This window comes from Neovison vison, chromosome 10, assembly GCF_020171115.1.
Source record: "Neovison vison isolate M4711 chromosome 10, ASM_NN_V1, whole genome shotgun sequence".
NCBI classification, from domain to species: domain Eukaryota; kingdom Metazoa; phylum Chordata; class Mammalia; order Carnivora; family Mustelidae; genus Neogale; species Neogale vison.
The window spans coordinates 53,666,021-53,681,951 of record NC_058100.1 but is presented as its reverse complement, the minus strand read 5'-3'; the positions used below and the strand labels follow the sequence as shown (position 1 = coordinate 53,681,951).

General features: G+C 35.5%; 1 protein-coding gene across 2 annotated transcripts in view; it reads left to right on the top strand.

Annotated features, from left to right (window-relative positions):
* TDRD5 (tudor domain containing 5) overlaps window positions 1-15,931 on the top strand; it is a 91,939-nt gene that overhangs the window by 37,308 nt on the left and 38,700 nt on the right. The window contains exons 7-8 of one of the 2 annotated variants that reach the window (XM_044267311.1): window positions 3,677-3,830; window positions 14,816-15,018. In XM_044267311.1, the coding sequence (XP_044123246.1) occupies window positions 3,677-3,830; window positions 14,816-15,018 (357 nt within the window). Of the gene's footprint in view, window positions 1-3,676; window positions 3,831-14,815; window positions 15,022-15,931 lie in introns of both variants that reach the window. The other variant, XM_044267310.1, reaches the window with a different exon arrangement.

Below are 15,931 nucleotides of genomic sequence, written 5' to 3'. Positions count from 1 at the left end.
AAACATGCAGAGAAGAGCCAACATATAAATAATAAAACCAAAGAGTGAAACAGAACAAATACTGAAAACTATAGTTTGAGTGAACTTTACTAAAATGGAAGATTTGAAGCTGTGTTTTGAAAGAACACATGACATGCTTGGGAATGTTCACCAGAAAGACCCACATCAAATTATTGGACTTAAAGGAAAAGAACAGTCCTTTGGACATCTAAACTAAAAGAGCAAGTGATTTATAAGGGAGACAATTAGGTTATGGTTATTTTCACAGCAGTATTTTATGCTAGAAGAAAAGGGCATAACATATTTCATATACTCAAGGAAAAAAAATGTAGGCTAAGGATTTTATAGCTAGCAAAATTAACCTTCAAGTATAGAGCACCAGAGAAGCTGTCATCACCATGCGAGAATTCAAGAACTGTTGTTCTCATGAGTCCTTCTCAAGGAGTCTGCTGTTGAATGAACTTAAGAAAACTGGAACTGTTGAGAGGTAACAACAAAAGAACTGACAGTGACCGCTCCTTGTAAAAGTAAGAGCAAATGAAGGTTAGAAGGAGATAATATAGTACATGATGGCTATATAGTCTGATAATGTAGATGAAGAACAATTCCACAAAATAACAGAGAAGTAGTCAGCATAGGCATAAAAGTTTAATTGCTTTTATTATATTGATGGTCCTAGTGTTAGTCCTGTTACTCAATTTGGAGATTGTTGTATAATGTGGTATAGAGCATAGTAATAATTATGGGATAGATGAAAGCAATTACAGGATAATTTTAATTGTGTGTATAAACATATTATAGTTGCATAAACAGAACCTGGAGTATCTTTTCATTCCAGACTAATAAGGAACCTATTAAAAACTAGGTTCACATCAGAAGGGCTTAGGAATCCACTTGAAGACTTATTTTGGGAATCATCAGTAAGGTTAATACATGCAGTGGTTTGAAGCCCATCAAATGTTTAATTCTTTGAGTTTCTATGATATTAAAAACTAACTGGTCATCATGGAGGATGATAGAGAACCGATTTATTTTCTTGAAAAATAATAAAGAGAAAGCCAATCACTTATCCTGGCTTTCCTAAATGAACTGGTATGACTGGGTAGCGGATGAGGGGAGCATATCCATAAAATGTTCCAACTAAGTAACAAAAAAGAATTGATAGAATTTCACTATGTTAAAACCCTTAATAAAATAGCAGATCTAGGTATGGACCAGGAATGGCACCACCAAAAAAAGAGACACCACCAAAAAAGAGACAACCAGACATTATATGCCCCTTTATAAATTATTTAGCATCACTTCAATCACAGAGCATGAGTCAGACCAAGCCTTTGATCCAGAAAACAGAAAATAGTTTTTGCACTGGAATGTCATCTTGCAAAATCCACACAGTGAAGAAATAAATCACGTAATAGGATATATTCATATATTTGAGGGCACAAATATAAACTCTAAGTTGAATTGGAAGAGAGAAGTGCTTATGGTTGGGAGTCTGTAAAGCTGGAGACGGAACAAAGAAATTAAGGGAAAAATGTCCTTACATATCCATCAATGGACAGAAACAACTTAGTAATACTAATTCTCCATCTACAAAGCAGAACTCAACTATGTCATTTACTGATAGGGGATTATCTCTGTATTAACTGAAACATGTACAATAGACATAATCTATTATGCCGAAATATGATGTGTGTTCAGATTTTGACAGTTTCTAGAAAGTCACTCAAGAAACTGAAGATGAGGGTTTATGCAAAAACGTGGAGTAATTGGTTACCTCCAGGGAAGAGATCTCCTGTGCCACTGAAAGATGGGATTGGGTCAGAGACTTAGTTTTGCCATATACTTTTTTGAGACTCCTAAATGACATGTATTAAAAAATTAATGAAATCCTTCCCAGATTAGTCATGTGCTTGACTGGCCTGCGTATTCATCATACTAGGCACTTTACAGAGAAGATAAACCAATAAAGAGACTAATGAACATAAAAGGGAAAGAAGCCATAATATATAATGTGCTAAGAAGGAGAGATTCAAGTCTCATTCACCATCATCCTTCCCCTTTCTTCTACCAGACTTTTCTCTCTTGGGATATTCATGACTAGCTATAGATGTATATTAGCGACCCTTTAAAACAATGACTTGGCTGATGCTGGGCCTCTGTTTTTCAAGTGTCTATGGAGAAGTCATAAAGAGTTGAGTTGGGTCCCGTACTGTCCATGAACAAGAAGGTATACAGCAGTCCTATCCTCTGTCAGGAGTTAGTTCTTTTAGAGTGTTCGTGTCAGTTTTCCCCAGGGTGATGAAGTCAGAGTAATTGTTTATTTCCTGGTCTAGCTAAAGGAACAGAAAAAGAATTATGATTAGTTCAGTGGCTTTACCATGTTTAGGAGACAGAGGTTTAGGAATTTGAACATTTTAATGGGGGATCTCACTAACAAGGGCAAACTTCCAATTCATTGTGCAGTTTAAACCAAACGTATTTTGTATATATCCCATATATATTTTTCTATATTTGGTATAATTTTTCTTTTGCAAGTCCAGAAAATCGAGCAGATACACTGACAACTGCTTATTTTTTTATAAGAACTCTTTTTTTTTAAGATTTTATTTATTTATTTGACAGACAGAGATTACAAGTAGGCAGAGAAGCAGGCAGAGAGAGAGGAAGGGAAGCAGGCCCCCTGCTGAGCAGAGAGCCTGATGTGGGACTCGATCCCAGGACCCTGAGATCATGACCTGAGCCGAAGGCAGCGGCTTAACCCACTGAGCCACCCTGGCGCCCCTGACACCTGCTTATTAATCCAAACATCTAGGGTGAAATCATAAAATTTTAAGGAAATATTTTGAAATAGTATTATTACTTTATTACATGTTGTAAGTGGTAGTGAATACTTTATCTGAAAACAAGAAATAGACATGGGGAGATGGAGAGGAGAAGGGAGTTGAGGGAAATTGGAGGGGGAGATGAACCGTGAGAGACTATGGACTCTGAAAAACAATCTGAGGGTTTGAAAGGGAGAGGGTGTGGGAGGTTGGGGGAGCCTGGTGGTGGGTATTATGGAGGGCACATATTGCATGGAGCACTGGGTGTGGTGCATAAACAATGAAATCTGTTACACTGAAAAATTAAATAAATAAAAGAAATAGCCAGTTTTATTATGACTTTTGTATTTTGTGCATCGCCCCCCTCTCTTTTTAAGACTTTTGCTTTATAATCAGACTGTTAAAAATGAGAGGTCAAAAGCCCTCCTAATTTTCACTTCAATTTACCATATACTTTATTTTTTTTTAAGATTTTATTTATTTATTTGACAGAGATCACAAGTAGGCAGAAAGGCAAGCAGAGAGAGAGAGGAGGAAGCAGACTCCCCACCCACCAGAGAGCCCCATGTGGGGCTCGATCCCAGGACCCCGGGATCATGACCCGAGCTGAAGGCAGAGGCTTTAACCTCTGAGCCACCCAGGCGCCCCTTACCATATACTTTAAAAGGAACTTGAAACTGGCCTGGAAATGACTTTAGGTCTCTAGGTTGGTATTACTGGAATACATGAGTTCACTGACTCTTACAAATTTAGTTTGACTAAGTCCAAATTAAGGGGCATTGTTTAAGGGCATATGTTGTATTCCTATTAAGTATGTTTTAAGTTATTTCTGTTTTTTTTTTTTTTGACAGATAATCTTTAAAGAGCAACTTTCACCAAAAAAATTGGGCTTCTTAAATGTGACAGAACTTGTTGGAGCTCTTAGTGACGTTCTCCATGTTGAGTTCAGGGAAGGAGAACAAGACTTACTGGTGTTTGATGCTGATAGGAAGCCACTACCACCTGGTGAGTTGAATCACAATCTGAGGCAAACCCTATTTTAAAAAATTGACATGTAGTTGACATACAATTATATTACTTCTGGGTGTACAACATAGCGATTTGGTAGCTCCCCATACATTCTGCTGTACTTACCATGGTAAGTGTAGTTACATTCTGTCACCATACAGTGTTACTACACTATTATTGACTGTATTTTCCATGCTGTATTTTTCATTCCTGTGACCTGTTTATTTTATAACTGGAGATTGTACCTCTTCATATTCTTCACCTATTTTGCTATCTCCCCTGACTGCCCTCCCTTCTGACAACTGTCAGTTCTCTGTATCTCTGTATTTGTTATTTTTTCCATTTTGTTTTCATTTTTAGATTCCACATAACAGTGAAATCATACGGTATTTGTCTTTCTCTATCTGACTTACTGTACTTAGCAAAATACTCTCTAGGTTTATCCATGTTGTCACAGATGGCAAGATTTCATTTATTTTTATAGTTCACTAATATTCCCTCATGTATACACTAGAGCTTTGTGCATTCATCTGTAGATAGACACTTAGGTTGCTTCTGTAAGTTGGCTATTGTAAATAATACTGCAGTAAATGTAGGGGTGCGTATATCTTTTTGAATTAGTGTTTTCATTTTCTTTGACTAAATACCCAGTAGTGGAATTACTGTATTGTATGCTATCTTTATTTAAAAAAAATTTTTTTTTGAGGGAAACTTTTTTTTTTTTTTAAAGATTTTATTTATTTATTTGACAGAGAGAGCTCACAAGTAGGCAGAGAGGCAGGCAGAGAGAGAGAGAGGAGGAGGAAGCAGGCTCCCTGCTGAGCAGAGAGCCCGATGCGGGACTCGATCCCAGGACCCTGAGATCATGACCTGAGCTGAAGGCAGCGGCTTAACCCACTGAGCCACCCAGGCGCCCAAGGGAAACTTTTTTTTTTTTCAACAGTGGTTGCACAATTTACATTCCCACCAACAGTGCACAAGGGTTCCCTTTTCTCCATCTCCATGTCAACACTTATCTATTTCTTATCTTCATACTAGCCATTCTGATGGGTATAAGGTGATTTCTCACTGTGGTATTGATTTTACTTTCCCTCATGATTAAAAATGTTCGGCTTCTTTTCTGTTGGCCATCTGTTATGGTCTCTTTCAAAAAATGTTTATTCAGATTTTCTGTCCATTTTTATTTGCATTATTTTTAGTGTTGAGTTGTAGAAGTTTTTAATGTATTTTGGATATGAACTCCTTATTGGATATGTCATTTGCAAATATATTCTCCCATTCAGTAAGATGTCTTTTCATTTTGTTTTCCTTTGTTGTGCAAAAGTTCTTTAGTTTGATATGGTCCCAGTAGTTTATTTATGCTTTCATTTCTCCTGCCAGAGGAGACATATCTAGAAAAATGTTACTAAGGCTGATGTCCAAGAGATTACTGCCTTTGTTTTCTTTTAGGAGCATTATGGTTTGATGTCTCAAATTTGGGTCTTTAATCTATTTTGTGTTTGTTGTTTGTTTATTTATTTATTTATTTTAAAGAATTTGTTTATTTGACAGAGATCACAATTAGGCAGAGAGGCAGGCAGAGAGAGAGAGAGGAGGAAGCAGGCTCCCTGCCAAGCAGAGAACCCAATGCGGGACTCCATCTTAGGACCCTGAGATCATGACCTGAGCCGAAGGTAGAGGCTTAACCCACTGAGCCACCCAGGCGCCCTTGAGTTTATTTTTGTGTATAATGTAAGAAAGTGGTCCAGTTAAATTCTTTTGCATGTAACTGCCCAGTTTATTGAAAAAGACTTTCTTTTCCCCATTGTACATTCTTGCCTCCTTTGTTATAGATTAATTGAACATATAAGCATGAGTTTATTTTTGGGCATTCTGTTCAGTTGATCCATGTGTCCATTTTTGTGCCAGTATCATACTATTTTGATTATCATACCTTTGTAGTATGTCTTGAAATCCGGGATTGTGATACCTCTGACTTTGTTCTTTTTCAAGATTTCTTTGGCTGTTCAGGATCTTTTGTGGTTCCACATAAATTTTAGGATTATTTATTTAGTTCTATGAAAAATACTGGTGGTATTGGAGCACCTGGGTGGCAGTCAGTTGAATATCTGACTTTTGGTTTTGGCTTAGGTCATGGTCTCAGGGTCATGAGACTAAGCTGGCATCAGGGTCCATGCTCAATGGGAAGTCTACTTCTCCCTTTCCCTCTGCTATGCCTCCTTTTTTTTTTTCTCTCCTCTCTCTCAAATAAATCTTAAAAAATCACTGTTGATATTTTGATTGGAATTGGATTGAATCTCCAGATTGCTTTGGGTTGTGTCGACATTTTTACAATATTGGTTCTTCTAATGCATGAACATGGTGTATCTTTTCATTTGTGTCATCTTTAATTTCTTTCATTGGTGTTTTATATTTTTCAGAGTACGGGTCTTTCACTTGGTTAAGTTTATTCCTAGGTATTTTGTTCTTTTTGGTGCAATTGTAAATGGGATTGTTTTAATTTCTCTTTCAGTTACTTCATTATTAGTGTACAGAAATGCGACAGAGGGGCATCTGGGTGGCTCAGTGGGTTAAAGCCTCTGCCTTCAGCTCAGGTCATGATTCTAGGGTTCTGGGATCGAGCCCCATATGGGCTCTTTGCTTAGTGGGGAGCCTGCTTCCCCCTCTCTCTCTGCCTGCTTCTCTGCCTACTTGTGATCTCTGTAAAATAAATAAATAAAAACTTAAAAAAAATAAATGCAACAGATTTTTGTATATTAATTTTGTGTCCTGCAACTTTACTGAATTCATTTATTCTAATAGATTATTGATGGAGTTTTTAAGGTGTTCTGTGTATAGTATCGTGTTATTTGCAAATAGTGACAGTTTTAGTTCTTCCTTACTAACTTGGGTACCTTTTATTTCTTTTTCCTTTCTTGATTGAAGTAGCTAGGACCTCTAATACTGTGTTAAATAAAAGTGGCAGCAGTGGACATCCTTGTCTTCCTGAGAGGGAAAAGCTTTCAGTTTTTCACTATGGAGTATGATGTTAGCTGTGGATTTGTCATACATGGCCTTTATTATATTGAATTACGTTCCCTCCGTATCCGCTTTGTTGATATTTATTATGAACAGTTGTCGAATTTTGTCAAAAGCCTTCTCAGTCTATTGAGATGACCATATGGTTTTTAACTTTCATTTTGTTAATGGGATGTATAAAGTTGATTGATTTGTGGATATTGAACCACTCTGGCATTCCTAGAATAAATCCCACTTGGTTGTGATAAATGAGGCTTCCAATGTGTTGTTGAACTTGGTTTGCTAATACTTCGATGAGGATTTTTGTCTTGTATTTTCTTTAGGGATATTAGGAAAACCTATAGTTTTCTTTTTTTGGTAGTGTCTTTGGTTTTGGTGTCAGGGCAATTCTGGCTCATGGAATGAATTTGGAAGCATTCCTTCATCTTTTATTTTTTGGAGTAGTTTGAAAGAGTAGGTATTAAACTCCTTATTTAAATGTTTGGTAGAATTAGCCTGTGAAGCCATCTGGTTCTGCACTTCTATTTCTTGGGGATTTTTTGATTACTGACTCAATTTTGTTACTAGTAATTGGTCTGTTTATATTTTCTATTTCTTCCTGATTCAGTTTTGGGAGATTGTATGTTCTCAGGAATTACCATTTTCTAGGTTGTCCAGTTTGTTGGCATATAATTTTGTGTAGTATTCTATTAGAGTTTTTTTGGTATTTTTGTAGTGTTGGTTTGTTTTGTGTTTCATTTTTGATACTATTTGTTTGAATCCTCTCTTTTTACCTTAATGACTCTGGCTAAAGATATATCACTTTTGTTTATCTTTTCAGAGAACCAGCTCTTGGTTTCATTGATCTTGTCTATTGATTTTAATCTCCATTTCATTTATTTCTATTCTCACATTTATCATTTACTTTCTCCTACTAACTTTAGGATTTGTTCTTCTTTCTCTAGCTCCTTTAGATATAGTCTAAATTGTTTGAGATTTTTCTTGTTTCTTGAGGTAAGGCTGTATCCTTATATACTTCCCTCTTAGAACTGCTTTTGCTGCATCCCAGAGATTTTGGATCATTGTGTTTTCATTTTCATCTGTCTCCATCCATTTTTTCATTTCCTTTTTGGTTTCTTTATTGATTCATTTGTTGCTTAATAGCATGTTGTTTAGCCTCCATATGTTTCTGGTTTTTTTGCAGTTTTGTCTTGTAATTGATTTCTAGCTTCATACTGCTATGTTTGTAAAAGAAGCTTGATATAGTTTCAGTATTCTTAAATTTATTGATTCTTACTTTTGGCTTAACATGATCTATTCTGGACAATGAAAAGAACTTGAAAAGAATGTGTATTCTGCTGTTTTTGGATGGAATGTTACATTAATATTTGTTAAGTCTGTCTGGTCTACTGTGTTGTTCAGAGCCATTGCTTCCTTATTTTCTGTTTGAGTGATCTGTTCATTGATGTAAGTGGGTGTTCAAGTGTAAGTGGGTGTTTAAGTCCCCTACTATTACTGCATCATTATCAGCTTCTCACTTTATGTCTTCTATTATTCATTTAATGTATTTAGGTGTTCCTATGTTGGGTGCATAGATGTTTACAATGATGATATTTTCTTATTGAATAGATCTCTTTATCGTTATGTAATGTCTTTAGTTGTCGCTTGTTACAGTTTTGTTTTAAAGTCTACTTTGTCTGACATATTGCCACCTTGGCTTTTTTCTTTTTTAAAATACTTCCATTTGCATGGTATATTTTTTCCCGCCCTTTACTTTCAGTATGCATGTGTCTTTAGGTCTGAAGTGAGTCTCTTGTAAGGCAGCATGTAGATGTGTCTTAGGGTTTTTTTGTTTGTTTTTTGTTTTTAATCCATTTGTTATCCTGTGTCTTTCGCCCGGAGCTTTTAGTGCATTTACGTTTAAAGTAATTGCTGATATGTATATACTTATTGCCATTTTGTTAATTGTTTACTGGTTTTTTTTATGGTTCTTCTCTGGTCCTTTTTTTTCTCTTTATCTTTGTGATTTAGTATTTTTTTAGTGTTCTGCTTGGATTTCTTTCTTTTTATTTTTTGCATATCTATTATAGGTTTTTGGCTTCTGGTTACCATGAGGTTTATATATAATATCCTATGTATGTAGCAGTCTATTTTATATTTTATGTTGGTGGTTGCTGAAGTTTGAACACATTCTAAAAACATAAAATTTTTTTATCCCCCCTCCAAGTTTCATGTATATAATGTCATATTTTGTATCTTTTTATTTCCTGGACCTTAACTAATTTTTTAGATATAATTGACTTTACTACATTTGTCTTTTACACTTTCATATTAGTTTTATAAGAGATTGATTTACTACCTTTACTCTATGTTTGCTTTTACTCATTAAATTTGTTTCTAATTATTGCCTCTTATTTTCCATTTAAATTATCCCTTTAATATGTCTCATAAGTTTCTTATAGTGGTGATGAAATTCTTTAACTTTTGTTTGTCTGGGAAACTCTTTCTTAAATTCTGAATGATAACTTTGTTGGGTAGAGTATTCTTGGTTATAAGGTTTTTTTCATCACTTTGAATATGTCATACAATTCCTATCAAAGCTTCTACTCCTATGGGGTTTCCTTATATGCAACATGTTGCTTTTCTCTTGCTGATTTTTAGCTTCTCTATCTTTAATTTTTGACATTTTAACTAATTTGTATCCGGGTGTGGAACTCTTTGGATCCATCTTGTTTGGGCTCTTTGTGATTCCTGGACTTGGATGTCTGTTTTCTTACCCAGGTCAGAGAATTTTTCAGCTATTATTTTTTTGAGTTATTTTTCTGCCCTCTTTTCTCACTTTCTGTTTGGGAGCCCTATTATGTGGGTGTTAGAATGCTTGGTATTGTCCCAGAGATCTCTTAACCTATCCTCATATGAAAAAGTACTTTTTTTGTTCAGCACATGTGCTTTCCATTACCTGTTTTCCAGATCATTGATATATTCTTCTATACCTTCTGATCTGCTGCTGATAACCTCTAATGTATTTTGCATTTCAGTTATTGCATTCTTCAGCTGTGATTTTTTAAAATATTATCTATCTCTTTGTTGAAATTTCTCTGAGTTCATGCAGTCTTCTCTGAAGTCAAGTGATCATCTTTATGATTATTATCTTGAACTCTTTATCAGATAGATTGCTTATCTCCATTTGGTTTAGTTCTTTTTTGAGGTTTTGTCTTATTCTTTCATTTGGGGTATATTTCTTTGTCTCCTCATTTTGTTTGACTCTCTGTGTTTGTTTTTGTGAATTAGGTGGAAAACTACTTCTCCTAGACTTGGAGAAATTGCCTTGTCTAGGGGCATTACTATATAGACTATATGTGTCAGGCAGCTGGTTGGCTGGAGCTTTAGTGGGTGCAGGCTGGGTGTCCCAGGGCACCTTGCTCTGGGACCACTCTGGTATGATTACTGGAGCTGAAGTGGATACAGACCAGAGGATTCTGGTGCTCTCTGTGCACAGTATGTCCTGGTGGTACAAGTGGAGCTGAAGTGAATGATTGCTGGGGCTTCTTAGAGTGTTGTGCATAGTGGGTACCCCAGTGAATTATCTATAGCTGAAGTGGGGATGGGCCTAGAGTGTTCTGGAAGATGCAAACCTGATTTTTATTTGTCCCTGAAAGGACAAGGAAAAATAAAGCATTGCTCGTGTAATATTCTTTATTGTAACCACATCAACCACATAGATTACACATTAGCCTCAAAAACACTTTGTATATGATGACCATTCTTTTTGGTGATATTTATTATAGTAAGGTTAACCTGTATCATTAATGAAGACCATCTAAATTTTTTTATTAACATATAATGTATTATTTTTTTCAGGGGTATAGGTCTGTGAATCGTCAGTCTTACACAATTCACAGCACTTACCATAGCACATACCCTCCCCCATATCTATCACCCGCCACCCCATTCCTTCCACCCTCCTCCCCTCCAGCAACCCTCATTTGTTTCCTGAGATTAAGAGTCTCTTATGGTTTGTCTCCTTCCCTGGTCCCATCTTGTTTCATTTTTCCCTCCCTTCCCCCCACAACCCCCCACCCTCCCTCTAAAATTCATCATCATATCAGTGAGATCATATGATAATAGTCTTTCTCTGATTGACTTATTTTGCTTAGCACAATACTGTCTAGTTCCATCCACATTGTTGCAAATGGCAAGATTTCATTTTTTGATGGCTGCATAGTATTCCATTGTGTGTGTGTGTGTGTGTGTGTGTGTGTGTGTGTGTATAGCTTAAAGTCTGGAATTGTGATGTGTGTGTGCGCGTGTGCATGTGCGTGCCACATCTTCTTTATCCATGCTTCTGTTGATGGACATCTAGGGTCTTTCCATAGTTTGGCTTTTGTGGACACTTCTCCTATAAACATTCAGGTGCACATGCCCTCCCAGATCACTACATTTGTATCTTTAGGGTAAATACCAGTAGTGCGATTGCTGGGTCATAGGGTAGCTCTATTTTCAACTTTTTTAGGAACCTCCATACTCTTTTCCAGAGTGGCTACACCAGCTTGCATTCCCACAAACACTGAAGGAGGGTTCCCCTTTCTCCACATCCTTGCCAACACCTGTCGTTTCCTGACTTGTTCATTTTAGCCATTTCTGACTGGTGTGAGGTGGTATCTCACCATGATTTTGGTTAGTATTTCCCTGATGCCGAGTGATATGGAACACTTTTTCATGTGTCTGTTGGCCATTTGGATGTCTTCTTTGCAGAAATGTCTGTTCATGTCCTCTGTCCATTTGTCGATTGGATTATTTGTTCTTTGGGTATGGAGTTTGATAAGTTCTTTATAGATTTTGGACACTAGCCCTTTATCTGATATATTATTTGAAAATATCTTCTCCCATTCTGTCAGTTGTCTTTAGGTTTTGTTGAGTTTTTTCTTTGCTGTGCAAAAGCTTTTGATTTTAATGAAATTCCAATAGTTCATTTTTGCCCTGGCTTCCCTTGCCTTTGGTGATGTTCCTAGGAAGAAGTTGCTGTGGCTGAGGTCGAAGAGGTTGCTGCCTGTGTTCTACTCCAGGATTTTGATGGATTCCTTTCTCACATTGAGGTCCTTCATCCATTTTGAGTTTATTTTTGTGTGTGGTGTAAGGAAATGGTCTAATTTCATTTTTCTGCATGTGGTTGTCCAGTTTTCACAACACCATTTATTGAAGAGGCTGTCTTTTTTCCATTGGATGTTCTTTCCTGCTTTGTCGAAGATTAGTTGACCATAGAGTTGAGGGTCTATTTCTGGGCTCTCTGTTCCATTCCATTGATCTGTATGTCTGTTTTTGTGCCAGTACCATACTGTCTTGATGAAAGACAATTTCATTCTTCTGTATGTGTTTGTCCAGTTTTCCCAACACCATTTGTTGAAGAGACTGTAATCTGTTCCATTAGACATTCTTTATTGCTTTGTCGAAGATGAGTTGACGATAAGAGTTGAGGGTTCATTTCTGGGTTCTCTGTTCTGTTCCATTGAACTATGTGTCTGTTTTCATGCCAGTACCATACTGTTTTGATGGTTAGAGCTTCGTAGTATAGCTTAAAGACTCGAATTGTGATGCTGCCAACTTTGGTTTTCTTTTTCAGCATTCCTCTGGCTATTTGAGGTCTTTTCTGGTTCCATGTAAATTTTAGGATTATTTGTTCCATTTCTTTGAAAAGAAGTTGGACCATCTAAATTTTTTAAAGATTTAAGAGAAGGAGGGAAAGACAGAGTGAACCAGTATGGGGAGAGATAGAGAGAGGGCAAGAGGGAAAGCTGACTCCGAGCTGAGCACAGAGCCTGACTTAGGGCTTGATCCCACAACCCTGAGATCATGACCTGAGCTAAAACCACACGAGTTGGATGCTTACCCAACTGAGCCACCCAGGTGCCCCAATAGACCATCTGAATTTTTAAAATATGCTTTTTTCCTTATCCAAATACTTGGATAACTCTGAAGAAATAAATAGTGATCTGATGGGGAAGCACCAGATCAGTGGTTGTTAACTCTGGCTGTGCATCAAAAGCTCTTTTAGAAATACATGAATACTTGGAATAAATGGGTGTGTATTGGGACCTATCACTTGTATTTATTTTTAAACAAACTTTTTATTTTGGGATAATTTTAGGTTTATAGAAAAGTTGCAGAGATATTAACGAATTCTCATATGCCCTTCATCCATTTCCCCTAATATTAACATTTTATATTGCCATGATATATAAATATACCAAAACTAAGAAATTAACAGACACATTACTATTAATGAAACTCTAAATTTTATTTTGGTATTACCATTTTTCCCACAGTTGTTCTGTCTCTGGATCCATTCCAGGATACCGCATTGCATTTAGGGCACTTGATTTTTGTTTGTTTCTTGTGTTTTTCTTTGACTTCGTTTTTTTATTTCCTTTTGAAATTTTTATTGAGAGTATTACATGTTTATATACATTTATAATGAATGAGTGCAGAGATTCCATGTACTTTCTCCTCTGTTTTCTCAGTGGTCATGCTAAATGATAGTATAATATGGTACTATTGACCCTTGAACAATGTGGGTTTGAACTGGTTAGGTCCACTTAAATATGTATTATTTTTGGTAAAATCAGTACAGTACTGTAAATGTAGTTTCTCTTCCTTGTTTTTTTTTTAGAATTTTTCTTTAGTTTTATAAGAATACAGTATATAACATATGACATACAAAATATATGTTAATCAACAGTTTATATTACAGTAAGGCTTCTGGTCAGTAGTAGACTATTATTATAAAGTTTTGGGGGAGTCAAATATTATATGCAGATTTTTGATGAATGTCTTTCATTTTCGATAAATGTCTTTAACCCCTGCATTATTCAGGGGTCAATTGTACTTATACTTTTATAAGCTTTTAAAAATGATTTTGATGTGTAGCAATTTTTTGTCTAAAATATTAGTGTAGCTTTGCTGATTTTCCTGATTATTCAAATAACTCATGTTCATTTTATAAATTATCACAGGTGAGTGTAAAGTTGGAAGTGAATAATTACCATTATTTTACTTCCCCAAAAGTGCTGTTAGAGTTTTTACATAGTCTTCCAGATTTTTTCAACATATGTGTAAGCTTAGCTAGATTTTTGGAAAACTTATAAAAGCAACATTTGCTTATTTAAACAATTCTAGCAATGTAGAGTGGTAACTAGTAATTTTTTTAATGGGTCCCTTTTGGACCTTTTGTATATAACATAGTTATTTATCATATGTATAATTTTCTTGAATAAAACAGTATTATATAAATGTATATGTTCTTGCTTTTTATACTTCATATATTATGGATATTGTTCTATACCAGCATAAATAAGTTTATTTCATCCTTTTTAACTACATGTAATTCTTTTTTGTGACTATATTCATTTAATCAGTTTCCTATTCACAGGCATGTAGAAAGTATTTTTTTATCATTATAAAAGATACAAATGTAGATACCTACATCTTTGTGTACTTTTATTTGTTTTTCTTTGGAGTCACTATAGTTTTAGGTCTATTTGAAGTCTGTTTTAATGTGTCAACCGCTTACAATCATCATGCATATGTAATTTGAACAAAATATATGATTGATTTGGTAATTCCCTAAAAATTAAGGCTCTGTGTTATGGAATATTAAGTAGTCACATACATTGTACATTAAGCAACAGTGCGCATTCACTGCTAAAGTTGAACAAAAAATAAATTGAAATCAGGATATTGAAAAATAAAACCTTTAGTCAAAGTTACCTTGCCAGACTTACTCTGTCCCTGCCAACATAAATAATTTAAGATTTGTTCCCTTCTAGAACTTCCTTTTATCTCTCCATACTGAAAGTTCTGCAATGACAGGTTCATGTCTCTCTCATTTATCATTATTTGTCCAGTGCCTGGCCCATAGAATGTACTTGGTAACAGTTATACAGATTGTTATAGTAGCTATCCACAATCTCCTCTATTGATCATTTCAGATGGAGACGTTTCATCAGTCAGAAATTCATGTTTAGTTCAATCAGATAAGAAAATAGAAGTCAAAGCTTATGTCTCCAGTCCCCCTAGAAATTCACTGTCTACTGCTGCTGTCAAGGAGACTGCATGGGATTGTCCTAAAAGCCATGAGGAGCCAGAACAGAAGATTTGCAAGAAGCCTAATCTGGTGGTAAAGCCTTTACAGGTGGTAAGATTTAACGACTTTGTATACTGGAGATTCAGCATTATGAACTGAATGAATTTTTCTTTAAACCAAAATTCTATTTTAGAAAATATTTATTTTATAAATATATTATAAAAATATTTATTTCTTGATAGATGATTTCTTAGAGCAAAGATCTGGTCTGAAGTCACCTTATACGGCATTTTTTCTGGTTTTCAGTCTTTGTATGACTAATTTCATTCAGGTCTCATTTTAAAGTTTTCAGATGGCTTTAATGATTTGCCAGTTTTCTCAAGAGGTTACAGCCAGTGCTCAGTCTATGTTTTTTAAAATGTGGGCTGGAAAACCCTTGAGGGCTTCAGAGGGAAGAATCGAGGAGCTTTGTTTTTGCTGTCTGTCTCAGCTGCTGCAGTGGCCGCTGCCCCTGTCCTTAGTTATAGGGTGCTTTTCCTTTTTTCTTTTTCATTTTATGCCCACACAATTCTCCTTTTTTGTGTTCTCCTCTTCTGTTATTTATTTATTGTTAAGGAATTAATTGCTTACTCTTCTTTTCTTCTACCATCTATACCTGGCTTCTTTCATGAAAGGAAAACATTTTGTTTGGAAAGCCTACTGCATATTTTCTAGAGAACAAGAGAAAGGCCTAAAGGAAAATAACATATTTTAGAATAAGAGTGTTTAAGAAACCCTATTTTTGGTTGGAAGACTAGTGTGAAATTTAGCATTCTTTAAAGTTGCCTTTGTTGGTAGGGCTGGGTAAGATGACAGTCTATGTTGCCTCAGTCTGAATATTTTAAGTACCATATTTGCAGTTTTGTATGGGGCAACTGTATAACATACTTTTAATATCATAAGGCAGTAGTTTTCATATATTAATGTAGTAAGGATCACCTAGGGAATTTTTTTTTAAGATTTTATTTATTTATTTATTTGA